This window comes from Neopsephotus bourkii, unplaced genomic scaffold, assembly GCF_033783945.1.
Source record: "Neopsephotus bourkii isolate Nb327-2 ecotype Australia unplaced genomic scaffold, CSIRO-AGI_Nbou_v1 NB_518, whole genome shotgun sequence".
NCBI lineage: Eukaryota > Metazoa > Chordata > Aves > Psittaciformes > Psittacidae > Neopsephotus > Neopsephotus bourkii.
Window position 1 is genome coordinate 307,775 of NW_026901019.1, and position 27,226 is coordinate 335,000.

General features: G+C 39.5%; 1 protein-coding gene across 8 annotated transcripts in view; it reads right to left on the reverse strand.

Annotated features, from left to right (window-relative positions):
- Positions 1-377: 377 nt before the first annotated feature.
- Positions 378-27,226, reverse strand: part of NVL (nuclear VCP like) — a 42,030-nt gene continuing 15,181 nt past the window's right edge. For 4 of the 8 annotated variants that reach the window (XM_061350465.1, XM_061350460.1, XM_061350466.1 and 1 more), the window contains 11 exons: positions 26,937-27,207; positions 24,414-24,632; positions 23,682-23,786; positions 22,662-22,724; positions 21,281-21,400; positions 20,519-20,618; positions 13,281-13,387; positions 8,845-8,921; positions 6,983-7,071; positions 2,390-2,460; positions 378-621 (listed from right to left, as the gene is read on the reverse strand). In XM_061350465.1, the coding sequence (XP_061206449.1) occupies positions 577-621; positions 2,390-2,460; positions 6,983-7,071; positions 8,845-8,921; positions 13,281-13,387; positions 20,519-20,618; positions 21,281-21,400; positions 22,662-22,724; positions 23,682-23,786; positions 24,414-24,632; positions 26,937-27,207 (1,267 nt within the window). In that variant the 3' untranslated portion in view covers positions 378-576. Of the gene's footprint in view, positions 622-2,295; positions 4,224-6,982; positions 7,072-8,844; positions 8,922-13,280; positions 13,388-20,518; positions 20,619-21,280; positions 21,401-22,661; positions 22,725-23,681; positions 23,787-24,413; positions 24,633-26,936; positions 27,208-27,226 lie in introns of those variants that run through there. The other 4 variants (XR_009725011.1, XM_061350461.1, XM_061350464.1 and 1 more) reach the window with 4 other exon arrangements.

Consider the following 27,226-nt stretch of genomic DNA (forward strand, 5'->3'; position numbering starts at 1 on the left):
TTTACTCTCTCCTAGGTAACTTTAAGACATTTTGCCATCTGTGCATAGTTCTTTTGTTAAGGTGAAGGAAGCTGTTGGAAGCTCCAAGAAACCTGCCAACACAGTCATAATGTGCCAGTGTATATGTAAAAGGCATGATTCATGTTACAGTAACACAGTGCAGCACTCTCCCAGTCTGATTGCCCAGCTCTGTCTTCCCAGTGATTCTTCAAGAGTTTTCCTTCCTGCAACCTTGGCTATTTTCATTTATGGTTGAAAACACTGGAATGTTTAGTCACTCTGTCTCTGAGGGCTTCCTGATTAAGGGCACCAAATATAGGAGTGGTATTAGCTCTTTCACACTAAAAGCATTCACTTTTAAAAACATAAGCAGGAAGTGTGTTCTGTTTTTTAATCTGGACATAGTTAAAGATGGTTTAGAGCAGTAGGTCATTAGGACGTTTTTCCAGGTACAGTTTAAAAACTTCAGAGAGATCTAGCACAGTTTCTTTCCAACCTGTCTCTTGAAATCAGGCACAGGTATTGCCAAACTCTCCACCAATGCAGAGTAAGCTTCTTGGGGATTGTCCAAATGTATCACCTGCACAGTGACAGACGTAGTTCTTCATACATGATTTGATCCTAACAGTGCCGAGAAGAAAAATAAGCTTTAGACAATGGTAAAAAATCACGCACTGTATAAAAGTGACTTTATATGTGTTATTTAAAGTGAAACAAACCAGCTGCATGACCCACTTAGCTGTATTTCGAAACAGTTGCAAACAAAAACCTAAATATGGCAAAACCCCACTACCCTGGCTCATAAATGAGGTTCTCCAGTGATAGTCACCAATGATGTGTAATTAATAAGACGCCTCTGGCAAGAGCTCTTAATATTTCCATGTTAGGTTCAGAATTACAGCCTCACTAAGATTACTGCTTCCTTTCCGGGGAGCTGCTGAATTGACACTTTACTCTCTAATTTAGTTTTGCCAAAGTGAACTGACAGGATCTTCTTTTGATATTCTAACTTAACTGTTCCTTCGTACTTTTCAATAGGCACTTTAAATGACAACTGTGAGTAACAGAATATACTTAAAGATGTTAACTTGCACTGAAATAACTGACTTCAGAATGTGATGCCTGTCCATAGCTTTAAGAACAACCTATTTTGATTTGAGTGAACTGATGAAACCAAAAGCATGCTAACAGAACTCAGAGATATGTACAGGAGGGAAAAGAAGAGCTAGAAGCGCTAGATCAGTGAGATGCAGCTTTTACCTTCCAGTATTCATAGGAAGGTGTTGAGGGAGAGTTTTTGTCAGACTGAATCTGTCTAGCAGGTAGGAAGTAGCATCTGTAAATGGCAGATGAGTATACTGTACTTCAAAATACCTAACCAAAGATTCTTCAGATGGCTGTAACTGGTCTCTGGGATGTGACATTTAAGCTGCCTTTGAGATGCAGAATTGTATTTCTGGTCAATTTTTAATCAGAAGGAATATGTCCTAAGTGATTGTTAAGTTAAAACATCTCAAAGTTTTTGTGGCTGTTTCTTCTTAGCTGTTTGCTTAGTGATTAGCAAAGGGGAAGAAAACCACAAGTACTGTCTTTAAAGGGCCTTGCTGCCAAAGATCACTTCTAACTTTCAGAAAGGGTTAATGACCATCAACATACAATAACAGTGAAAAGAAAGTGTTAACTAGTTAACTTCTCTCTTGCTGGTGTTCAGAATGACTGTATTCGTTTATTTTGGCTGCAGTACACTCCTGGCAACACAGAGACCTATCCAGGAGAGCTCTACAGCTGTAACAATTCCTATAAACTCCTCAGTTCTGGTAACTGAGATGATTGAACAGCTTTCCTTTCAGTCATTGAAAAGAACATGTCATAAGGAGACTTTTAAAACAAACTTCCTTGACAAATGCAAACAATGAAAAGACTGATAAAACACTTGTCTTTTATGTCCTGTCTCAAAATGATTTTTTTTGCACAGTAAAAATGACTGAGCATCTTTGGGTGTCACATTCATCTGGGGGGGAAAGAGGTGATGGCAAGATGTGGAGCACTCTAAAGGCCTTGGCTTTTAGTTGAATATTCCACAGCTAAGAGGTTAGGTCCAGGTCAATAATTAATCCAGGAATGTCAGTGAGAAGTCCAAGGTGCCATACTAAAATAGAACCTCGATAGCATGGTAATCTAGCTATATGCAAGGTATCATCTCCAGCTGAAAGGAGAGACTTCAATTTCTGACCTTATAAAGAGCATTAGGTTTAACACAGGAACTGATAGTGTCAGTCTGAAATACATGCAAGTATACTGCAACCTTTACCATTCCCACCAGGTTCCAGCATAAAGAGTATCCTTCTCAGAGGAGTTAGGAGTCCTGCATACCTAAAGCTTATCTTACCTTTTTTGATACTGAAGATTTCACTTTCTTAAAAGCTTCCTCAAAGTGTTTACGGGAAATCTTGATTTCTCCTTGGAGAACAGAGCATAATAACGTGTTAAAACTGCAGCCAAGTGACAATCAAGCTATTATTGTGTGCATTTCAAGGCAGCATTCCTGGAACCTAGCCAACTGCATGTGCTCATCAGTTGGATGAGATCAAATTCAGCAGTGTTAAGACCACCTGAACCTCTTACAAATTTTACGTAGCCTCCTGTTTATGATTGTAGACAAGATCTCAATCCCTCTAGCCCCTGCACCCTAAGCCAAAGAATGTTTGTTTCAGAAGGTTCTTAGGTATTTACTTAAGTTTTTGCCTGCAGACTGAGAGTTTCATTTTTAAAGATCTGACTTAACAGCAGCTTGCATCAAATCCAGTTAGAATTCGAGTCCCTCAACCCTTCTGGAAGCGAGTGCCTCAAATCCTGCTGCTTCCAGTTCTGGGGTCTATTTTCTATACATACTTATTATTAAACTTCCATACAGAGTGCTATCGAATAAGTACCTAGAAAACATTTTATCATTCCAGCTTTACTACAGGATGCTCAATTCCTTAATAACTGACTTCATAGTACTGCCCGGCATTACCCAGAAGTGATGCAAGCTTCCACTTCTACAACTGTGTTTAAGTTTATGCAAATTGCCTTTTTGACCTTACTGTGGATTGCTGCATTAATTATTCCTAATCATAACCTTCTGAACAGGTTTTTGGGGTTGTTTTTTTTTTAGTATGCTAAAACATATGCACACCTCAAATCACAGAATCTTCTGCTCTCACATGCAAGTGCTTTGTTTAGACTTAAGAATCCCAAGATACCATTGCTATACAGACTCATTGCAATCCTAATATTATACCCAGGTACTAGATGTGATCAAGGTACAAAAAGTATGTCCTTAGTCAACCTGGTGAATTTTAAATGCGTTTCATTATGATGACTTTGTTTGCACAGATGTGTACTGCCACTACCTTTGTAATGTGAAGTGGGGTGTGCTGACATGAAAACTGTCAGGACTCCTCATTAATATATTTGTCTGAGTTAGAACAATCTGCTGATACAACAAAAAACTACGCAGTGAATGGAAAGCACTAAATTAAATAAGAGCTTATGTAAGGTATAAAACAGAATACCAAATAGTCTACAATTACGATTACCTGCTTAAAAAGTAAAGATGAAGGTTAAAGTTCATTGAACTAAACACACATCCTTACTGCTCTTTCTTAGTTCTCTGAAGCTCTTACTCAAGATTCTCATTACTGTATGACGTTATACCAGTATAAAGGTGTAGACTAAAAATATCATCATTTCAACTTATTTTTCCAAGGAAACCCTACTTACAGTAAGAAAGTTCAGTGTGGGTCTTTCACAGAAGCCAAATTAATTTAAGATTGAGTCATGAAAACTCCAAAAAATAACAAAATGAAGCTATGAGAATTTAATTCTGCTTTCAGTTTTGTTTTTAAGCCTGTAACTCTTTAATCGAATTGTGAAACAGGATACAGCCTCAGCTATAGGGAGGGAGGAAAGGAATAAACAGCATTCAGCAACTAGGTTATTGGTATCAGTAAGGACATAGTTATCAGAAAAGGTCAAGGTGAAACTGCTGATAGCTATGGCTAGACATAAACACACTATCTACTGTTAGGTAAAGTAGTTTTACCTCTTACTGAAAGTAAGTTAGGCTACTTCATGCTTATTGTGTGATAAAAACAGGCACAAGGCTTGACCCCATGGAGAATTCAGCTGTCAGTAATCTATACCTTGGTGTCTTACTTTTACATAGTTTGCCTTGATTTCTGATGACAAAACCATTTAGTCTGAGTAAGTAGGTATAAGTGTTTTATCAGTTAAAACAATTTATATTGATAAATTAATGATAAAATAATGATAAAATAATGAAGTACATCAACAGGTATAACCTAACCAAATATGAAATTGTTTTTAGCTATTTACATAGATGAGTGAAGGAAGGATAGCTGGTTCCCTTTCCTCTTAACTTGAAAGTATCAAACAAGGACAAGATCTTGCTTTTCAAATTCAACTCCAAAGATACAAAACTTTAATGTCAGTTGTTAAACCACACTCGCTCTTAACTGCTTTAACAAGAAGTCTCATACACTCCTTCTTAAGATCAGCTTTATAGACTATGCAGGTGATGTGGGGTCACTGGATATCTTATAATATCCAAAAAGGCAGGTCTGGGGTAAGGTCATAGCTTAGAAGGTCAGTGAATTTGCCTTTTCAGCTGAAAGTATTAAGAACTCCTCATACCCTATATGTTCTTTGTAACTATATCTATTTGAAATAATATACAGGAAGTATTAAACTAAAATGGGACGGGTATGAGGTTAACAGTAAGTCAGGAGGACCAGGTGGTGTTCACCCAAAGGTGCTGAAGGAACTTGGCTATGAAACTGCAGAACTCCTAGCGAAATCATATAACTTGTTACAGCCACCAGAGGACTGGTAAACTCCAAGGGATTGTAGGACCTATCCTTTGGTGGACTAAAAGCTGATTAAAGGGTATGAAATAGAGTATAAGGATTAACGGTCACTCTTCAGGATAGGGAACAAGCAGCAGTAGGGTTCTGCTCTGGCACTGATGCTAAGATCTGTTCTATACAGCATGTTGACCAGTGGTTTGGGGAAGGGAGCCAGAAGTGGACATGCCAATTTTGCAAGTGATACTGAACTCTTCTGAGCGGTCACATGCTGGACCAGTGATGAAAAACTCCAGCATGACTCTAAACTGAAAGTCTGACTGACTGTTGTTAGGATTCCCCCCTCTTTTACACTAAGCTGCAATATCTGGCAATTCCCAGACTGCAGTGACCCACCTCGTCAGCTGTTCAAGTTGGATGTACAATCTATGGATTCTTGTGAAAAATATCACAAAAAGGATACATTTCCATTTCACTGTAAACAAGTTGCTTCAAGCAAACCACTGCTGAGTGTTAAAAACACCCCACAACCCTGAACTGATCTAGAAGGAGAACACCAGGCATAACCAGGAAGTTGCCACAGAGTTTCTACAGAACAGAAAGTAGCAGCACTGATCTCAGCCAGGTGATGCTGAACTACTGACTGGTAAGGACCCACATCATTCATCTACAGTCATGCACAGAGGATGGGAGGGGAGGCACTTGTAACACTGAAGGAAGAAATTCTCCCCTCTGTGCACACATAATACCCTTTTGAAGATACAAATGAACAAAACCACCAGCCAGGGCTGACAGCTTGGAAATCCAAACCCAAGGACATCCCAAATACGCAGCTGCTATAAACATGCAGATCAAGCTAGGCATCTATGACAGACTTGCTGGCTGCCTACACATCCATATAGTAAGCGCTCAGGCTGCAATCCTAATTGTGGACACTGAATTCAAGTGATGAATGTCTCTGATAGATTCAAGCCTGCTGTATTTTATAAGCCTGCTTGTAAACCAAACCGGATAAGCTCAGAAAGTTCCATCTCAAATCAGAAGCTTTTATCATCTACAGTAAACAAAATGGGTATCCAAGCCACACAACCATGAAAGCTCTCCTACTTGCTTTTTTTTCCCCCACTCTAAACCAACACACTAGTTCCCTCAAAACAAGAAATGCAAACAGTCTGCTCTGCTAACCTACTGCTGTTAAAAACCAGATGAGACCGGATATTTACTAGATCAAACAGAATGAATCAAAGCCATCAAAATTCCAGCATGGTTCTTAGGCTTTCATTATGCCTCTGATGTCTAATATGTTTTCGAAGGACATAATGTGAAAAGTCACAATTCCATCTTAGCTTTGCATTTTGACTTAAAGGTAAAGTAACAAGCAAAATTACTGGAAAAACAAATCTCTACAGATGCACATTTTATATACAAGAGCTTCAATTTCCAATTACATTTTCCTATCTGTATAGAAAAAAAAATTAAAAACCAAGAAAATGAAACCTAAAATTGCAGAGATATGGAAAAGGCAGACATTGTACTTGAAACTATTTATAATTCCCTGTTAAAGTCCTGCAAGAGGTCCTGACAAGCTCAACACCTAAGATGAAACATGGCACTCAGATTTTCCAAGCACCAGTACACTAGATGCAAGTATTCAGTTAAACAACACAATTGAATGCCAAAGGCATACGATCAGTATGTCTGCAGTTAAAAATGGACTCAAATCTGCAAATAAGTCAGTATAATTAGTCTTTGATGGTACTGTGGAAATTTGGCAAAGGTGTATCCAGTCTAGTATATGAATTGTCAGTTTATACTGCTACAATAGTATGTCTATACATATACAGACACACTATTATACTACTACTATTTAACATAAGGTTTTCTTTAGGATTATAAGGCTCAGTTCTTTTAGGAAGAAAATATGCTGAACCTGCAGCATATCCGTTTTTTCCTATACTCTCCCCTGCAATTACTTCAAAGATGCTTATGTGTTCTTGAAACAAATCTGACAATTTTTGTTTGGCTCAGCCTTTGTGCTTGTCTTGAACGACCTTAAATACTTTATAGTCCATTCATCTCCATATTCAGTTAAGATTTCTGTAAAGCTTGCTTACCTTTCTTGCTTTGAGTATTCTGCAGGGCCATTTCCTGTCTTAAGGCGCAAACTGAAGCCTCACGCACCAGAGCGGAAAGGTCTGCTCCTCTACAGATACAAACACAATAGGTTATTGTAGGATAAACCCTCTTGTCTTTTGCTGACAGCATACAGAAAGGCAAAACACTACAGATCATGGTAACAGACTGCTTATGCTGTCATGAAGAATAATCTTCAGAACACTGGAAAGAGGAACAAGAGCTACGCAGTGCTGCAGCCTTCATTATGGAGTGACATCCTCCAGATCCTAACCATAGATTAAGATCAAATACATGGGAAGGAAGGGAAGCAACAAAACCCCCATTTAGCAGCCTTAAAAATGCCAAAGGATTGATTAATACTTTGCCATTTAGTGGGAACATGATACATATTTTTTTTCCTATCAAGCTTGTGAAAGATTCAAATGTAACCACCCATTATTACAAAAGGGAGTTGCCTTGCTCAAAGCTGCATCGACAGTTAATATGCTCATAAAATAACAGTATCAAGAAAACAGGATCAGATCAATCTTTCTAAAGATTTGCTTCTAGTTTCCAGCTGTTCAGCTTTTCACAAGCCTTTAAACTGGTGCAAGTCACTGAACCGAAGACAATTCTCAGTTAACTCCCCACGGTTCATTTGTGGGTACCAGAAATGCTGCTGTATTAAAATAATGAAACTAACCCCCACAACCAACCCCCAACAACAAACCTCAAACATAAAACCAAAGAAAAAAATGCCAAGGCAATCAAAACCCACCATAAATCCCAAACAAAAAACTCCCCACAACCAAACACCCCCCCAAATGACAGTGAATGAAAGGGGCAGAGAAAGGTACTGATCTTTCCCAAGTATGAGACAATGACAAACTAGAAATCATTACTGATGATAGCCTCCATTCCTCAAATTCAAAAGTAATGTTGTGACAAGCAACTTTGCCTTAGAATCATAGAATAGAATGGTTAGGGTTGGAAAGGACCTTAAGATCATCAAGTTCCAACCCCCTGCCATGGGCAGGGACACCTCACTCTAAACCATATCACCCAAGGCCTCGTCCAACCTGGCCTTGAACACTGCCAGGGATGGAGCATTCACAACCTCCCTGGATAACACATTTCAGTGCCTCACCACCCTAACAGGAAAGAATTTCCTCCTTATATCCAATCTAAACTTCCCCTGTGTAAGTTTTAACCCATTACCCCTTGTCCTATCACTACAGTCCCTAATGAAGAGTCCCTCCCCAGCATCCCTATAGGCCCCATGTACTCCAGAAAATCATTAACTATTAATAAGTCATTTAATAGATTAAAGCTTTCTGAAGTTTTGTAGAATGCAACTACACATTATTCTGACACATATGGCTATTGAGCTTTCCTAAAACAGATGCTTGGTATTCCCAAAGCACAAGTTGAAATAGGCCCTCACTGGTTTGTCAAGCACAACGCTTTCAACTCTGTGACAAGAGGTGGTTATGCTTGCTAAACCAATTTGCTTTCCATCATCACTGTATATGGGTCCACAGCTTAGAGGGCTCTTTTATCCTCAGATTATGCAAGATGAGAAAATAAAGCCAGGCAAAACCAAGAGGCCTCTGCTTATCTGTATTTACAACATGAGGAGGACTATTCCAGATGAAAGAGACCTTAGGATCCATATACTCCCACACACTCCTTGGGAAAAAGCCTAACTGAAAGCAAGAAAAGTAGTGTAAGGGAGAAGGTTTATAAACCCTGAAAGTTAAGACATTATCTTAATAATAGCAACATAACACACATTATTACACATCAGAAGACCTTTGGCACTGCATATTAAATATTAAAGTCAAAACTAGAAGCTACTCACGTATAACAATCACAATGTTGACTGTAAGCTATTTCTTCAAGGCTTACATCAGTATCTAGTGGAGGCCGGGTGCCATCCTGAAGGGATGAGATAATAGGAAGATAAGAAACCACTATTTTTTACATGTGCTACCCTCAAAATTACTGAGTTTCATCTATCAGAAATCACACAGGGCTCTGAAACAGTCCCTGAAATATCTACATATATTAATGCTTTTAATCTCAAACCCACAAGAAGGACAAGCAGCCTTAAAAACATTTCATTATAAAATATTAAATAATGCTACATTTTAAACTTCCCACCAACAGATTAGACTTTCCCTAAGAAAATGATGGCCAGCCTGTCACAGGGCAATGCAACACTGACACTGTTCCAGATGGAAACGTGTCTTATGGAACCGGTTACATCCACAGCATTGCTTAGCTGAACTTCTAGTTTTACTATGTGTTGAAATCAAACACTTAAGCAATAAGCATGTAGATTTAGTCTTATCACCTTGAAGACTGAACTAGTTCATCTTTTATTTCTACACATGTGTTTTCAAACGTAGAAGGTTTCCATTCTGGATTTCATGAAAGATTACACATACTGTAGCCAGTCCCGTAGACTGACACTACTCTTCCGTATCATTACTGCTTGCTCCACAAAAATCCCAGAAGTGGTTTCCTCTGTTATTATTTTTGCATCCCCAACAGCAAAAACTATTGACCAACATTATAAATTATTTGTTGAAACTAGCCAACTAAGTTGTCAAACACTGTAAGCGGAGATCTGTTACCCTTAGACAAGAGTTAGGGAGTACCGTGGTAGTACAGAGATTCCAGATGTCTACAATATCAAACACTACCTGAGTTTAGACAGGAAAGGACGCTTTTTGATACAACTGATACATTTCTGCCAGAAAATCAGTTGACAGAAATGCACACATTCATGTAATTCGTTTCTGACTTCTTCAGGTGAACTACTACATACCTACAGTACCTCCAACAAGGAAAAAAACCAAGATGTATAGCAACTGGCAACTTAAACCCCTGGGATACGTAACAGACAGTAGAATAATCACAAGTCCTTGCAGTTCTTACTGATTGCTGAGTATGGGAACAATCCGGAATGAATCTTTGGCAGAATACCAGTCAGGAAAGAGGGGGTGGAAAACAACCCAAAAGAAACAAAGGAACAGCCTGATTTTGAAACATCTTGAAATGTTTCAACATCCTTACTTCAACCTGGAAGCAAGGAAGCCTCCTACAATTTGATATGGGATACTGTAGTAATTGTACAAGACCGCAAGCCAGACACCACCTCTGCTGAAGAGAAATGTTTTACCTATTGCTTTGAGTAGCAAACATATGCTGGGCATTGTCTGAGGGGTTTGTTCTGCCTTCTTTGGAGACAAGCTCAGTAGTACGTGCACCAGAGAAGCTTGATACAAGCTTCCAGGAATGTAACTAACACCAGTAACTGAAACGTGTGAAGACATGCTTCTCTTGCATAATTAATATGCAATTTGAAAATGCCTGATTTGTACAAGTTAACTGAAATAGAACTCTCTCATTTCACAACAAGGCTTCAACCCACATTTAGGCTGGGTGCCTTATAACCAACACCTCCCCTTTACTTCCTTCTCTACTCCTCAGTGCTGCTTTTGTAAGAATCCATGTTTTCCCTCAGCAACGATTCTCAGTTTCCACATCCTGTGCATGTATTCCTCAGGGATTTCTGGGAATGCATATGGTCACCATCACATCTGCACCAAACATTTGGGTTCATCTAGCCCTGACCTCATATTTAAGCAAGTGTTCCTGTACTCAGATTTCCTTACTTAGAAGGCATGGATGAGACCTGACCAAACCCAAGGTATTTCGATTAATTTAACATCTTTTTCTCTCTCCATATTCCACGTTGTTATTGTAGGTAACTCCTATACATTTTTAAAGATATAACAACCTATGTCTTGTTCTTAACACTAGCAATAACAAATCTCTGGCTAGCTTTATGAGACCTCTGGGGACTGCAGAAGTAAAGGGAGAACAGCCTCAGCCTCCTCATGGAATGGACATAGAAACACAGACTCATTCAGAGAGTGCTTTATCTCATTTCTGCTGGCCTCTTAATTAAGAAATGAGGAAAAATAATCCATCAACAACTTGACATCTCAATCACTACAAAGATTTGTAATCAAATTAAGAGTGGTATGAACTCAGTATGCATGGAAGTATCTGGCATTCCAAAAATAACATGCCCTGATAACCAACAACAGGATCCACAGGAACCAAGCTGGTAAACACTATGCAATGTGTTGCCTGTATCACAAGAAGGCACATGTTCAGATAAGGCCACAGTAAAGATGGCTTGTCAGCAGAAATACGCTCTGGTAACAGGATAACAAGGTTACCACATCCCATGGGCCACTCCTCCTGGTGTGATCCTAAAATTCAGGCTGTAGCCAGTGTCATTACCAGGAGTAGAGAGCAAAGACACTTTTCAGCAACCTCGCCCAAGATTTATGGCAGCTGAAGTAAGCACAATTTGAACTGTTTGGTTCTTAAAGGGAATCTAGAAAACACTTCTAGCAACTATTTGCCACTGCCAGTCAGGAGGAAGCCAAGAGATGAGTGAGGACAACACAGAATTCCTTATGCTCAGTATAGCACCCAAGTGATCCTGGCCTTACCCACATAGATGCATGGACCTTGGTGACTATGTGGCTGTGAGAGTGTGAGCAGGTGAAGTTGATGAGAGAATGAAAGAAACCAGTTTTGTTTAATGCCTCCTTCCTCTCCCAGGCAGTCTTGCACCAAGCTTTACTGCACTATTTCCCCACACCTCTGATTACAGTGAGAGCACCTGAGAGCCTATAAATCTCCAAAGATTGTCCAGCAAAAATTAGGGAGAGCAAGACCTGCATGTTACACACCAGAGCAGAGTCTGTACCAGAAGCTTTCTGCTCTGTTTAGATAGTCTAGTGACTGACTGACCCTTACAACCCACTTCTTCCAGAAGAACAGGGTTGTTTCTTTTAAGGCAGAACAATCATATATACCCATTTTTTAAAAAACACATTGAGTTACCTTTAAAAATAAATATGGTAAAATAAAAACCATCATTCCTTATGGTATGATTGAAAAATGATTCAGGGATGTTACACTCAGATTCTCTTTAGGTCTTTCAAAAGGCAACCATCTTTAAGAAGAAGGCTGTAAAAAGTTTCAACTGAAATATCTTCATAATACATAGAAACAATTAACTGATTTAGAGCTAACAGCAAATAGGGGCATACTTCTTTTTCCTCCATGAAGTACAAATGAAGGAAAGGCTAACACCCTGAATTTGTAACAGGAGTCTGACTTCTGGAACAACTATTTTGGCATGAAGGAACATGCTTGAATGAGTTCTCACTACGTGAATTCTCCTAAGGGATTAACTATTGCCTATACCACAACTTTATGCTTACATGAGTCTGAATTATCTTTTTTACAAAGTTGCTAAGTAATTTTTGCCACACTCTTCATAATCCAGTGCTAGCTTTCCTTAGAGTGAAGACCTGGTCTCCTCTGCAGCTCACACAAACACCCATAAAATCAGATGGAATACCTGCTTTTAACAACCAATTCTGCTGATCTACTGGAAGAAGTAGAAAATATCGAAGTAATTCATAATGATTTCCATGTTCTTTTTTACAGGCCTTGATTACTGCTGTAATACTTAGAGAATCATAGAATGGGTTGGGTTGGAAGAGACCTTAAAGCTCATCCAGTTCCAACCCCCCTGCCATGGGCAGAGATGCCTCACACTACATCATGTCACTCAAGACTCTGTCCAACCTGGTCTTAAACGCTGCCAGGAATGGAGCATTCACAGCTTGCTTGGGCAACCCATTCCAGTGCCTCAGCACCCTCACAGTAAAGAACTTCTTTCTTAGAATTCTATAATCCACATCTCCAAAGTGGCAGAATGTGCCATTAACCCCAGGGAGGACCCACGATATTTCACATTTTCACTTTTACTTTGACCCACAACCTTTATCATCACAAGATTCCTTTAATCCTAAAGGCAATTAAGTGGCACAATTGCTGTTGAGCAAATTCAGCTGGAGCTTGTGAATCATCCTGGTTGAAGGTGTGGAACCCCCCCAAAAAAAGTTTGCAAACGCTTCTAGGGCCATTACTCACAGAGATAGGAATCTTTTCATTAAATCTGTTCAAATTGTAACTGTTAAGGCAGCAGCTTCTATGTTTACCAGGTTTGCTTTACTCAAGATTTATCAGCTCAGAGCAATTTTAACAGCAGATGCAACCGATGGCTTATTTTTATGACCTCGTGTAATATCTGCAAGTGTTTCCTGAGACAGGATCCTGCAATTCTCTGTAAAATGTCACTTTGTCTTAAATCATTCCACCAAGCTTTGAGATAAGGATTTATTTCCAAATACTCACTTTGGTGATGGTCTTTAAAATAGCAAGTCGATCTTCAGGTGGTGGCAAACCCACGTACAGTGTTTTATCCAGTCGACCTGGGCGCAGGATAGCTGGGTCAATTATATCTTAGGGAGGGGGAAAGAAGAAAACGATACCCAGAAATGAAATACATGCTCAGGAAAGTGTACACATGAGAAGCAATATATCAATACTTGTATTGAGATTCACAGAAGGCAAAATTTGTGCCATGATTTGAAGCCCTGAGCATTAAAATAGCTGATTGAAATAGTTTCATCTCTGTCAAGTAGGAGCCTCTATTACCCAGAACAGTAAAGCTGCATCTCTCATAGATGGCTTATAAATACCAGCTTCATCTCTTCACAAATGAAAACAACTCTACCTTGTCATTATAGTACTAGAACATGTTTACTGTCATATCTAGCATGATTGAGTGAGGAGTTCCACATTAATTCACAACAAGGAGAAAAAATGCTTCAAGTTTGTTATGTTCTCTTGGCAAAATGTTGCTAACACACAAACTACATGCATTCATATTAAACGTGAAGAACTGGTAAAAGTTAAGCAGTTAATACTTACTATACAGATGTTTAAAGGAAAGAAAACACTAGCCAAGCCCCCAAACAGTAGCATGGAAGCATAGCTATCCCTTCTTGGCAAATGAAAACAGTTTCATAGACTCCCAGACTGGTTTGTGTTGGAAGGGACCTTAAAGCTCATCCAGTTCCAACCCTCTGCCACATGCAGGGACACCTTCCACTAGAGCAAGGTGCTCCAGGCCCCGTCCAACCTGGCCTTGAACACTGCCAGGGATGGTGCAGCCACAGCTTCTCTGGGCACCCTGTGCCAGTGCCTCTGCACCATCACAGGGAAGAACTTCTTCCTAATACCTAACCTAACCCTCCCCTCTGACAGTTTAAAGCCAAGAGAGCTGAAAGCAGAGTTTGCTTAGCGCTGTGAAGAGTCCTACTACCTGATCTACCACAATGTAGTCTTGATTCACTTTTTAAAGATGTGTATAGTTCTGTTCAAGTTACTCTCTCACCTATGCTTAAAGGACAAAAGGTAAAATGAGATGCATACATAAAACCTGCTCAACTATCTTTTTCTTGGACAAAAGCATTTTTTCCCCCAAGACACACCAGGCATGGCCAGAGGCATCTATGTAGGCAAAAATCAGCTATTGCAGATGGTGAGGGAAAAAAAGGAAGAACTTGATGTATTAATTTAATCCAGATCGGATGAAACAAGAATTAAGCAGAATCCCTGCCATGGGATCTAATACCTTTCTTATATGTCTGTGTACAGTGCTATATGATATTTTATCTTGCTTTTGGCACAACTGCACTTTCCTGTTTTTGTGTGCCTGTGGACAGAAGTCTTGCCACATTATTGAGGTCAGATGACAAAGTTCACTCAACAGATCTATTACAACAATGAAAACAAACACTCTCCATAGGGATTGCATTACACCACCATGCACTTGAAAACTTCCCCATTTGAAGTTTCAAAAGCTCTTTAAAAATACTAAGCTTGATATGGAAAAAGCTATTTCCATTTTGCACACTGAGAACATGGCACAATGATATCAAGTTAATGATACAGTCTAAAGATGCATTCATCCATATGTATGTGAGTGATTACACTGCCCACCTTCAAAGAGTTACAACAACACATGCTAACTCCGTATGTTACAGAAACGGTGGTTTATGCTGAGAAGACCATACCAAAGTTGAAAACAAGGGTCTACACTCCCCACCTCCTTATGAGGGAATTCACTTAATTCTGCTCACTCTAACCTGGGCCTGAAGTTCTTGAAAATTCAAGTCACATAACACAGAAAATGAGTATTTACTCACTGGGCAAACCCACTCATTAGATGCCCTTCATATCTGTTTAAAGGAATTGAATAATGCTCTCCTTTTAGGAATTTCAAAGCATTCCGTCCTGATAAATCAGGAAATTCTCTCCATACCTATTATCTTGAAACTTACCTAAACAAAGAGAGTCAACTAATTCTAGATACATTTAACATTTTAATGAAAGGAAGGTGGTTATCATAGACACCTGTTTCAAAGCCTGTTATTACCTCTCAAGTTTGAAAGTGAAACACGGAAACGTGCTAACACACAGCACTTCTCTTCGAAGCAGTTGTCTCACAGACAGAATATACTTCTATTGAGAAATGCCTAGTAACTTTCCATCTTGGTTTTCTGATGTAGTCAACAGTGATGACTATGTCATTAGAAAACAGTAGTACTATTTTCCAAATAATTTGGCAGAAGTATGTAAGACATTTAGAGTACCTCCATTCCTTGATTTGTTTTTAAAGGTTAGAACAGGCACTAGCCTCTAGAGAATGATGTAGTATTTCAGTTTGCTATACTGCTCTCCAAACTACTGCAAAATGTTATCCTCTTCATTAAATTCTATTGAAGGTATTTTTGCATGAATCCTTTGACCTCTGTGCCTGGCAAAATCTTGGAGCAGATTCTCCTGGCAAGCATGCTAATGCACATGAAAGCCAGCAAGGTGCTTGGTGACAGCCAGCATGGCTTCACCAAGGGGAAATCCTGCCTGACCAATTTGGTGGCCTTCTATGATGGGGCTACGGAACTGAGGGACAGGGGCAGAGCAGTTGATGTCATCTGCCTGGACTTGTGCAAAGCATTCGACACGGTCCCATGTGACATCCTTGTCTCTAAATTGGAGAGGCATCAATTTGATGGATGGACCACTCGGTGGATAAAGAACTGGCTGGATGGCTGCACACGAAGAGTTGTGGTCAATGGCTCAATGTCCATCTGGAGACCAGTAATGAGTGGTGTCCCTCAGGGATCGGGGTTGGGACCGGTCTTGTTCAACATCTTCGTCACTGACATGGACAGTGGGATTGAGTGTGCCCTCAGCCAGTTTGCCGATGACACCAAGCTGTGTGGTTCGGTTGATACGCTGGAGGGAAGGAATGCCATCCAGAGGGACCTTGACACGCTTGTGAGGTGGGCTGATGCCAACCTCATGAAGTTTAACCATGCCAAGTGCAAGGTCCTACACCTGGGTGGGAGCAATCCCAGGCACAGCTGCAGGCTGGGCAGAGAAGAGATTCAGAGCAGCCCTGTGGAGAAGGACTTGGGGGTGCTGGTCAATGAGAAAATGAACATGAGCCGGCTTCAGTGTGCGCTTCCAGCCCAGAAAGCCAACCATATCCTGGGCTGCATCAAAAGGAGTGTGACCAGCAGGTCGAAGGAGGTGATCCTGCCCCTTTGCTCTTGTGAGACCTCACTTGGAGTATTGTGTACAGTTCTGGTGTCCTCAATATAAAAAGGACATGGATCTGTCGGAACAAGTCCAGAGGAGGCCACGGGAATGATCAGGGGACTGGAGCACCTCCCATATGAAGACAGGCTGAGAAAGTTGGGGCTGTTCAGCCTGGAGAAGAGAAGGCTGCGTGGAGACCTCATAGCAGCCTTCCAGTACCTGAAGGGGGCCTATAGGGATGCTGGGGATGGACTCTTCATTAGGGACTGTAGTGATAGGACAAGGGGTAATGGGTTAAAACTGAAACAGGGGAAGTTTAGACTGGATATAAGGGAGGAAGTTCTTTCCTGTTAGGGTGGTGAGGCACTGGAATGGGTTGCCCAGGGAGGCTGTGAATGCTCCATCCCTGGCGGTGCTTAAGGCCAGGTTGGACAAAGCCTTGGGTGCAATGGTTTAGAGCAAGGTGTCCCTGCCCATGGCAGGGGGGTTGAAACTAGATGATCTTAAGGTCCTTTCCAACCCTAACCATTCTATGATTCTATGACATTCTATTGTCCTATAATAAAATCTGGTAGTCTCACACTCATTTCCAGTTGATTATTCATATTTTATCTGAACTGTGCAAGGGTCAAAAATGTTTACAAAATTCTGTGCATACACCAGAATCCATCAAACTTCTGCTATAGTCACTACAGCTTCTAAGATTATAAGGAAGTTGTTCCTTACTGTGAGGGTGGTGAGGCCCTGGCACTGTTTGGCCAAAGAAGTGGTAAATGCTCCATCCCTGGGAGTGTTTAAGGACAGGCTGGACAGAGCCTTGGGTGACATGGTCTAGTGTGAGTTGTCCCTGCTCATGGCAGGGTGTTGGAACTGGATGATCTTAAGGTCCTTTCCAATCCCAACTATTCTATGATATGATTCTATGATTTGACATATACAAGACCTAGGTCCTCACATTTGTGACATTCTGGAGCTCAGAAAGGTTCCAGAAGCCCTGAAAGATTCTCTAAGACTCTAGATGAACTCTGCAGTTAACAATTTTGCTCCTACACAACAAACGAACTCCCCTAAAATTACTGTGAAAGATACATAATGTTTAAAGGCTGGTGAAATGCAGAAATGTAATTTGTGTGAATTGGAGCTATTATGAAAGAAACTGTTCCATGCCTCACATATTAGGTGCTTTTTTTAGATCTTATCTTGCCTTTCATTCCAGAACACGTATAAACAGATATAATCATAACAAACAAAAAAACCCCAAACCAAAACTGGAACCATTATCGGAGGCTGAAGATTAGTTTTCTACTGTGTTTCAAAACATGTGATTCAGGTGACTGGCTCTAGAAAACTAACAAACTTGCTAAAGAAAAATAGAACTCACATGGGAATTCCTGCAGGAATTCATTACAAAAAGCTAGAGAAAAAGACCATAAATAAAAGCAAAGACAGCATCAGCATTTACATCAAGCTTAAATCACTATCACTTTGTAGCATTTTACTGATTTCTTGATGTTTTCTCAGGTTACATAAAGTTCCTTAGATCCTACATAAACGCAGCAATTCTCTAAATTAGAGTTTGTAAATCTTTGAAGCCTGGCGAAGTAAAAAAAGAGCAGAAAGCAGCAGTATCCAACAGTGAAGCTCACACTGGTAACTAGGAAATTGTGGCAAATTACAGACCTTAGTTGTGCTTGATGGTTTTGTAAATCACTAGTCTTGGATTTGGGGAAAGGAGTAGACTGAAAAAGAATGTAATATTCTGACCCGTAAAGCTTCTAAGAGGACATGACATTCCTCTTTTTTCTTCTCTCTCTTTTTAATGACATTGAGTGCTTTAAAAGTTTAATCCTCTTCAGACGAAGTTTAACATTGGTTCTGCATTTAGGTGGAAAGAGATTGAGTTGGGAATACTGCATCCCTGCTAATTTAGCAGTAGTCAAGAAAGGTCCACAGAGGACTTTCAAAGTCACCGAGTAAGTGCAAAAAACAGTCAAATATCCTACTTTTTAGGGTAGATCAAAGACTTATTTCAGAAGAAGAATTACCACTTGCAGATTGGTTCCTTTGTTTACCATATGCAATCTACTGTGTCTGCCCTTTTGTAAAGATGGAAATTAGAGTGTTCCAAGTCCTTAAAAGCCAGTAGAAAAAAAGAATTTGGCAGTCTTCAGCCATGGGGTCTATAAACCACCACCATGTCACAATAATCCCTTGTCACAGGTACTAGCATCTCACTGGAACAGCTGCACCAGGAACATAGCTTGATGCCACAACTGCTACCCTGCTGCTAGTACTGTTATTCTTTATAATAACAGTAATATTTTTATGAGAGAAGGATCTTCTTTTGGCATAGTGGTCTCTGAGGCTACAATACTGACAACATATACTACGCCATGAACAGCACCAGCAACCAACTGTAAAAGCTAACATGCATGCAACCACACTAAAAAAGCAGCAGCTTAAAAAGCCATTTTCTCTCCCATTAACATGGATTAAAAAAAGATGAGATCTCACAGTTCACAATAGAGATCCAGTGGAAGGATCCGCTGGGACACATATATTATTCAGATTTACATTACAACCCCCCAGCTCCATTACTGCACACAAATATGACAGAAAAATCTTTCATAACCATGTCAGACTTCCAAGCAAAAGAGCTTTCCAGACGCCCCAACTTTCTTTGTGGGATTTATTTAAATATACTAGTCAATATAAGCAATGTTTCTCCTTCAGGTCTCTGCTTGAACATTTCATTCTTAGGGTGGTAAGACTGCTTTACTAGCATGAACCTCAGTGTTCTCTATTTGCAGCGTGCTCCTATTAGGCACCTAAACCATGCTAGTAGAGTTTAATTTGGTGAACACTGCCTCTTCAGAAGACCAATAAATGGTGAATAAACTGCACCAAAGAAAAAATTGCTCTGATAAAGCTGCATCAACTAGAAGTTATGTTTCTTCGCAATACAGGCATCACAGCAGAAGCCTGTAGTCTAAACGTATCCTAGGCGTTATTCACAGCTGACATCTTTCTGAAGCCAGATACTCATCCAAACTGCAAAGATAATTGCCTCCTCTAACAAAAACCAGATGTGCCAGGCTCTGCTGTTCAGAAAACAGATGTTTTATCATGTTGGCAAAACAACTCCTTTATCAAGATAGAATTCATTTCTATTTATAGAATTCGTAGATACACACTTTCATTTGGTTATCAGATTTGTTATCCCTGCCTTTGAATTTTCTTTATGTTTGGCATTTTAACCTCAAATTCACTTTTTTCATCAATGTCACTGGCCAGTAATACATTGCTGATTGCAATTTGCCTTACAAATCTCCTTCAGCTTCCTTCAAATACTAGTTCAACCCTCATTAGTGGAAGGTGTCCCTGCCCACAGCAGGGAGTTGGAACTAGATGATCTACAAGCAGATACAGATTTAAGCATTTTCTGATAATATGTCACCACGTAGAAGGTCTGCCATGATGCAAAGAACTCAAGGGGGAAACCAAGTTCAGAACATGAAGCCCAAGAAGCAAAAGATAGGCAAAAGGGAAAATGATTTAACATGAGACAGGTCCCTCAAGGCAAACAAAAATTAAAACAAAAGACTGTAAGGTTGTACGAGATTAAAAAAAAAAAAAAATCAATTTAAGCAGCAAAAAATACAAAATTCATGTTTTAGTTAGAATGTTATGTTCCAAGAAGATAATCCAAGTCCAATAGGCCAAAGGTCTTTTAAAGCATTTTATAGCAATGATAACAGATACTAAGTAAGATGCATTTGAGTGAGGTTCCTTCATCTTACACTGTCACAAGAATGTGGAACAGATTAACTGATCAGGAAAGATTTGGATTTGAAGAGACATTGTAATTTTAAAGTCAGAACAAGGTTAGTTGTAGAATTCAAATACGTAAGAACGCATGATTTCCTTAAAGAGAACCTAAGAGTTCTGATTTCTCTTGTTTATGATTTTTGGGTCCTTACCTGGCCTGTTTGTGGCAGCCATAATGAAAACCTGCTGACGATTCTCCAGACCATCCATCTCTGTGAGTAACTGGTTAACTACTCGGACACTGGCTCCTGACTTTAAATGGAGAAATGCGTTAACAAAATTGAGAATACAGTGGGAATATGAATATTTCAAAGCAAAAGAAACAAAATCTCTGTCCCAAAACACTACTCAGTTTCTCACACCTTCAACGCAGCTGTATTCTGGATTTCTACTATTTTTATCATCTTAGCATTCAATTCTAATTAAGTTAAATTCTACTAATATGGTTTGAGTGCTTAATAGAGAAAACCTCAGACGTGGAATAGCTCTGAAGTCTAATGCATTCCATTTACACTCCTGCCTCGGGTATTTTCATGACCCAGTTCATGTTGTTCAAATAAGTACAAACTTCACGCAAGCATTACAGTTGCATACAGGTATCAGATTTGGCCATAAATGAAACATGATACTGAACTACACTTCGTCTTCTCCTGCTGCTCTGCACGGCCAACTTGGTAGATACAGACACGTTCTCTAGGTAATTTTTCTCTATATATGCATAGTAAAAGAAAGAAATTAAGCTTCATAAAATTTGACCAATACATTTTTCCTCAACAATGAGAAAGCCTCTTGGATTGCTTTTCTTGAGAGATACTGAATGTAGCATCCTTCTGGTTGCTTATGTTGCTAACACAATGCCACAAAACCTGAAACTGAGGTAATACATTTATGGAGATATTTTACAACAGACTCACTTCACGGTCAGACCTGCGAGGGCACAAAGCATCAACTTCATCAAAGAATATAACACACGGGGCTGAATTCCTGGCACGCTGGAATACCTGACGGACAGCACGTTCGCTTTCACCAACATACTAGAACAAAAGACAAATCACAGTGAAACAACTTCAGACGTGAAGATTTTGATTTAAAACAAAATAAGCTAAAAAATCAGTTTTAAACAGTATTTGAGGTGCTTTGCAAGGGAGAAGTGCAACTTGCTAACCAGTTTACTTCAGTAACAGTCTGTTTCTATGTCCTTACTGAGCAAGATTTACTTAGGAACTGTCCCTAGCTCACTTATGACAGTTTGCAGTACATTCAGAGTTTAAACTTTTTTATTTCTCTACTCTTTGGGGAATAAACCTAACTTGCCATGAATCTGCTGATGAGAGTAACGTGGCCAGCAGGGCCAGGGAAGTGATCATCCCCCTATACTTAGCACTGTTGAGGCCGCACCTCAAATACTGTGTTCAGTTCTGGGCCCCTCACTACAGAGGAGACATCTGAGGAGCTGGAACATGTCCAAAGTTCAGCAACAAAGCTGGTTTGGAGCGCAAGTCTCATGAAGAACAGCTAAGGGAACTGAGGCTGTAGTGAGGTGGGAGTCAGTCTCTTTTCCCCAAGTAACAAGCTGTAGGACAAGAGGAAATTGCCTGAAGTTGCACCAGGGGAGGTTTAGACTGGATATTGGGAAAAATTTATTCACAGAAAGGGTCGTTAAGCATTGGAACAGGCTGCCCAGGGCAGTGGTGGAATCACCATCCCTGGAGGTATTTAAGACGTGGCACTTGCGGACATGGGGCTTAGTGGTAGACTTGGCAGTCAGTTATGATCTTACAAGTCTTTTCCAACATAAATGATTCTATGATTCACAAATACAATCTTCATTAAAGGCCCTGTTGTTCTTCAGCTGTTCACAGACAAACCCAGTGAGCAATCTGAACACAATGAACATATGAAGTTCATACAGTAGTTGTTTGAAGACAGGGGGACTGACGGTAGGGAACAAAAAAGTTCCTGATCATGAGCTGTTCTCACTGTAGATTTGAAATGTTGTTATTTTTCCAGATCTGCATAAAGCGATGATGGATGTAGTTGGTCATTTAGAAATCCTACTTCAATCAAGGAGGCTCCATCTGCCATGTAATTTAAACCGAGAAACATATTTAAATCTACCCAGATAGCAGTGAAGTTGTTCATGTGTAAAGCAAAAAGCCAAAAACTTTAAGCAGAGGTTAGATGAGGCAACCTCAGTTGCACCAGTATCAGCTGTGTAATTACCAGGAACTTTGCTTGCCCCATGCTTTGGACAAGAATTCCGTAAATAACAAAAGCACAATGATTAATGCATACCATATTTAGCAGCTCGGGACCTTTCACAGATATAAAGTTCAGTCCAGACTCATTTGCCACAGCCTATCAAAAGAAATAAAGATAATGTCTATATAAACCACACATTTTTCATGTTTTCTTTGGTTCTGTCCATGCAGCAATAAACAACCTTAAAGGAGTGAACACAGTTATCAACTGTTTGCAAAATACACAAAACATGTACAATTATAGGCAATGAAGACTGGGAAGGGAGGCAGGAAATTTAGCAAGCTGTTCTCTCTCTTTAATGGGGCAGTGATCCAGATTCACAGCCCGGTGTCCTCCCCCATTTTAGCTGAAGAAGTCTCAGTAACTAGTGGGAATTAAAGAGATATTCAACTACATAAGAGCATTTGAAGACAAAGATGAGTGACAATCTGGAATGATTATCTGCATCTACATGGGGAAGCCATAAGAAATCAAATGCCCCAAGGAGAAGGAAGACAGAAGTATTTTCAGTCAGGTAAATAAAATAAACAAAACTATGTAAATGTAATGGGGTGTAGGCTACTTCCAAGTATACAATTTAGTTACAGTGAAATATTCCATACAAGTGGTTATCTATAATAAAGTTTCTTTCTATCTTTGCTATTTTCTTCTTCACCAACTTCATTCCTTCAAGTTTTGCAGTAATTCCATATCAATTCAAGCAGAATTGCAATTTTATGACAAGAAGATCACATAACTTTAGCACAGAGGCCCAAATTTAATTTTTGATGAGAGGAGGTGCAAAAGCCCAACTTCTGGCAGTCTCATCCAGACTCACTCATCCCTACAAAAACATCCACTTCAAGATTCTCCAGTACTTTTAAAAACACTGGAACAGGCTGCCCAGGGAAACGGTGAAGTCACCATCCCTGGAAATGTTCAAACACTGTGTAGATGAGGCCCTTAGTGATATGGTTTAGTGACAGACTTGGCGGGAATGATTGGACTTGAGGATCTTGAAAGTCTTTTCCAACCTAGTTGATTCTATGATTCTGTGTTTAGAAAATGTATTACCTTAGCTAACAGCGTTTTGCCACATCCAGGAGGCCCTGCAAGGAGGACACCAGCTGGAGTAGTGAGGCCCAGAGCTTTAAACTGCTCTGGGTTTCGCACAGGTGCCTAGAAAAGAAATCATCATCATTACCTGTGACAAACAGCTAGCATGGGATTTTTCATTTCAGTTACAGCTGGATTAAAAATACTTCACAAGATTTTTTTTAATGCCAATTCTTTACAGGCTAAAAGAATAAACAGTCAATCAGCATCTTATTATCTTGTACCATTACTGAGAAGCAAAGATTATATTTATGTAAGTTCTCATCCTAAGGTGTTAGTGCTAAGATGCCCTCTGACTGGCAGTGAGACTGCTAACCTCCCATCTAAATTGTTTCCAATTCTTTTTGTGGCAGTTGCATAACTAAGGTTGTTGGTACAAAATTCTTAGGTAACTTAAGGTTCAGTAATGAAGAACATACTGTTTTCATGCTTGCAGTTTTCAGTAAGTGAAAGGTTAAACACGTGTACCAGACTCATAATGAATTTGAAAGCCAATTAGAGAAGTCTGACAAACGAAGTTTTAAATGAAGATGTTGCAAAATTCCTAGGTTGTAGCATATTAGAACTCATGGGCAGCACCTTGTATTATTATACCTTCAATAAATCTCAAAAACCAAACAAGCATAGCTTTATTTCCAAAACAGAGGGAAGCGCAAAGACAAAATCTTTGCAAGTAAGATTAAGACATACCAATATTGCCATAGTCAGCTCCTCCCGAACATCCTCCAGGGCTCCGATATCTGCCCATGTCACATCAGGAATTGTGACAAAGCCTTCTCTCTTGGCAGAGGGTTGCACAGATGACAGTGCAACAATAAAATCATTCATCTCAATGCACAGCTTCTGCAGCTGCTCCTCAGGCAAGGGGTCTTGCTTCTTCAGCAAATCCAAAAGCCTCTGCAATTCATCCTGAGGATATATGGAAAAGGAAATAATAAGGTTATGCACTGGATAAGATTTTAAGAACCATTGTTTAAGGGCTTTTTCAAAGCAATACTTTCTTCAAATGCAATATTAATTATTATTCAACAAATTATGCATGATACATATAAAATATGCAAAACAACATTCAAAAGTAACATTAATGATAAAAATGTAATGGTAGGAAAGTACTATGTACATGTAACACTTCTGAAAGCACTGAGCTGAGAGACTACAGCCTTGATTTAGATACCACAGAAACAGAGCTAGCACATGTACTTTGTCTTCAAATTCTTCCCGCTGTTTCTCCCACACTGATTAGGAAAAAGTTCTTTCCATGCTGAAATTTCCAAAACGTCTAATATGTATTAATTCTGGTTTTAATAACAAATTGCTTTAAGAGAAAGCAAATAACTGCTGAACAGCACAATCCCAACAATTTGCAGAATATCCAGTTACATATAAACCTTTAAAACTCTTAATAAACACTTTTAGATAATGCACTTTTATTTAACACAATCTGATTCCAAGTCATCAACTAATTTCCTCAGTCTGATTAGACCTGGTTCTGTAGTAAGGCTCTGATAAAGTCTGAGCAAACAGAACAGACACACAGGGTAATACTTTTCAACACTGTCCCATCTTGCAGATCACAGTGCCCCAGGTAGGTACATTCCAATTTCCCCAGTTGGATCCTTATTGGGGAAACTGAGAAGATACTTGATCAAAGAACTTTATAGTTGCACAACAAATACATGCCGGTTCTCATACAGAAAGGCTGTATCAAAACCAATTGATAGTGCACCACAAGAAAACTATACCAGAGGTTTCATTTATAAGATAGAGGGAGAAAAATGGTAAGAAACCCTGTTAAGTTTCCACATTTTTCCTATAGCAGTATATGGGTAATGTATCTCTTCCTATTTGTTGCAACTAAGATAGTTCTACAACTGACCACAAAGAAAGTCTTCATAGCGCCCAATAATCCTTTTAAGCCTTCTCTATTTAACAGAACCATTAAAAAAACCCTCTGAAATAGCCAAGACCACTGAGTTTGTTTACTTGAATTGTGTGAATGATTTTTAAAGGCTTTGTATGTTTAGTTTCCCATTATAAACATAATATAATGGTTTTAATGACAATGCCCTGTATTAGACTATGTCAACCTCCTGCCAGCTATCAAAATACGGCTCTGTTAGGATTAGACTTCCTCATCCTCAATAACCCCTTTGATCATGGTGATGTTGATAAAAGCTGCAACTACCTGCCCCTTCCTGCTTTCTTTTGACTACGTCAGGCCCCAGGAAACACTGGGAGTTATTGCAGTGTGATGATGTTATTCTAATACAAAAGCTTACTACAGCTTTTTACACTTTTTTTTGTTAATGGCAATAGCACTTTTCTTTGACAGTCCTTCTAAAACCAGAATTTGACTACAAAGTGGATTTAAAACCAATTCATTTTACTTCTCCAGACAAATCTTCAGGAAACCTACATGTAATGAAGGCACATACATCCTCTGAATACTGACAAGTAGGGCCAAGAATTTCTAGATAAAGATGGTCTGGTTCACTGACAACAGCATGTTACTTGCACCACAGAATAATTCGGGCACTGGAAATGCTGTTTTTTGCCACAGAGTTCCAGCTGTGCTGCACATGAACAAATACTTTCTCAAATCACATTGCTAACTCAACTTTTCCACAGGATAGATACCTCTCCCTCAAACTTGCTATAGGTATGAGATGCCACATGTGATTTACCACAACTAATCATACAGCTGGAGGGAAAAATGTAGACTGCATAAGTACTTCCTATTTTTGGCTACCTGTAACTATAGCAGGTGAGGAAAGAGCCCCAGGCATCATAATAGATATTTCACTAAGGGCACAGCAAACAGCTTGATAAAAACTCAGTGCATTTGATATTCTTAACATTCTGTTACTTCTGAAGACAGATATAGCCACTATTTTAACCTCTGGTCTGCTAGAAAACAAAACAACACAACACAAACAACAACAATGAAAAGCCCAAAGGAAAAACCACACCTTGTATAAAACATTAATACTATCTTTAGAAGGTGTAGGTTTTGGGAGCCACTTACTCAGACCCATTATATGGGTCATTTTGGAGTTAAGCTTCTGACTTAAGAGCTGTTATTGCTAAATCTAAAATTACATTTGCCACAGATGTTTAAGGATTTATGAGCAATGACTTTCCCAACTATAAAATGGCTCAATTCTTAAGATTTACGTTATACCTTCAGAGGCACACGCTTCAATGAACAAATACCTTAGGAGGTAGTTCTAGTTGTTTGGCATTCTCTTCCACCAGGATGTCTGTTCCTATTCCCATGCTTTCTTCAGCTGAATTTCCTCCAGCGTGTGTATGTTTCTTTTCCTGCTGCTCAGATTTTATCAGGACCCTGTTCACTGTGCACATAGCTGCCTCACGACAAAGTGCCATCAGATCAGCACCTACATAACCTGGAGTCAGCCGTGCTAAGTGATGAAATTCAAAGGATTCTGGGAGCTTAAGTTTTCGACACAAAGTCCGAAGAATTCTGAACAAGTAGGGAGAAA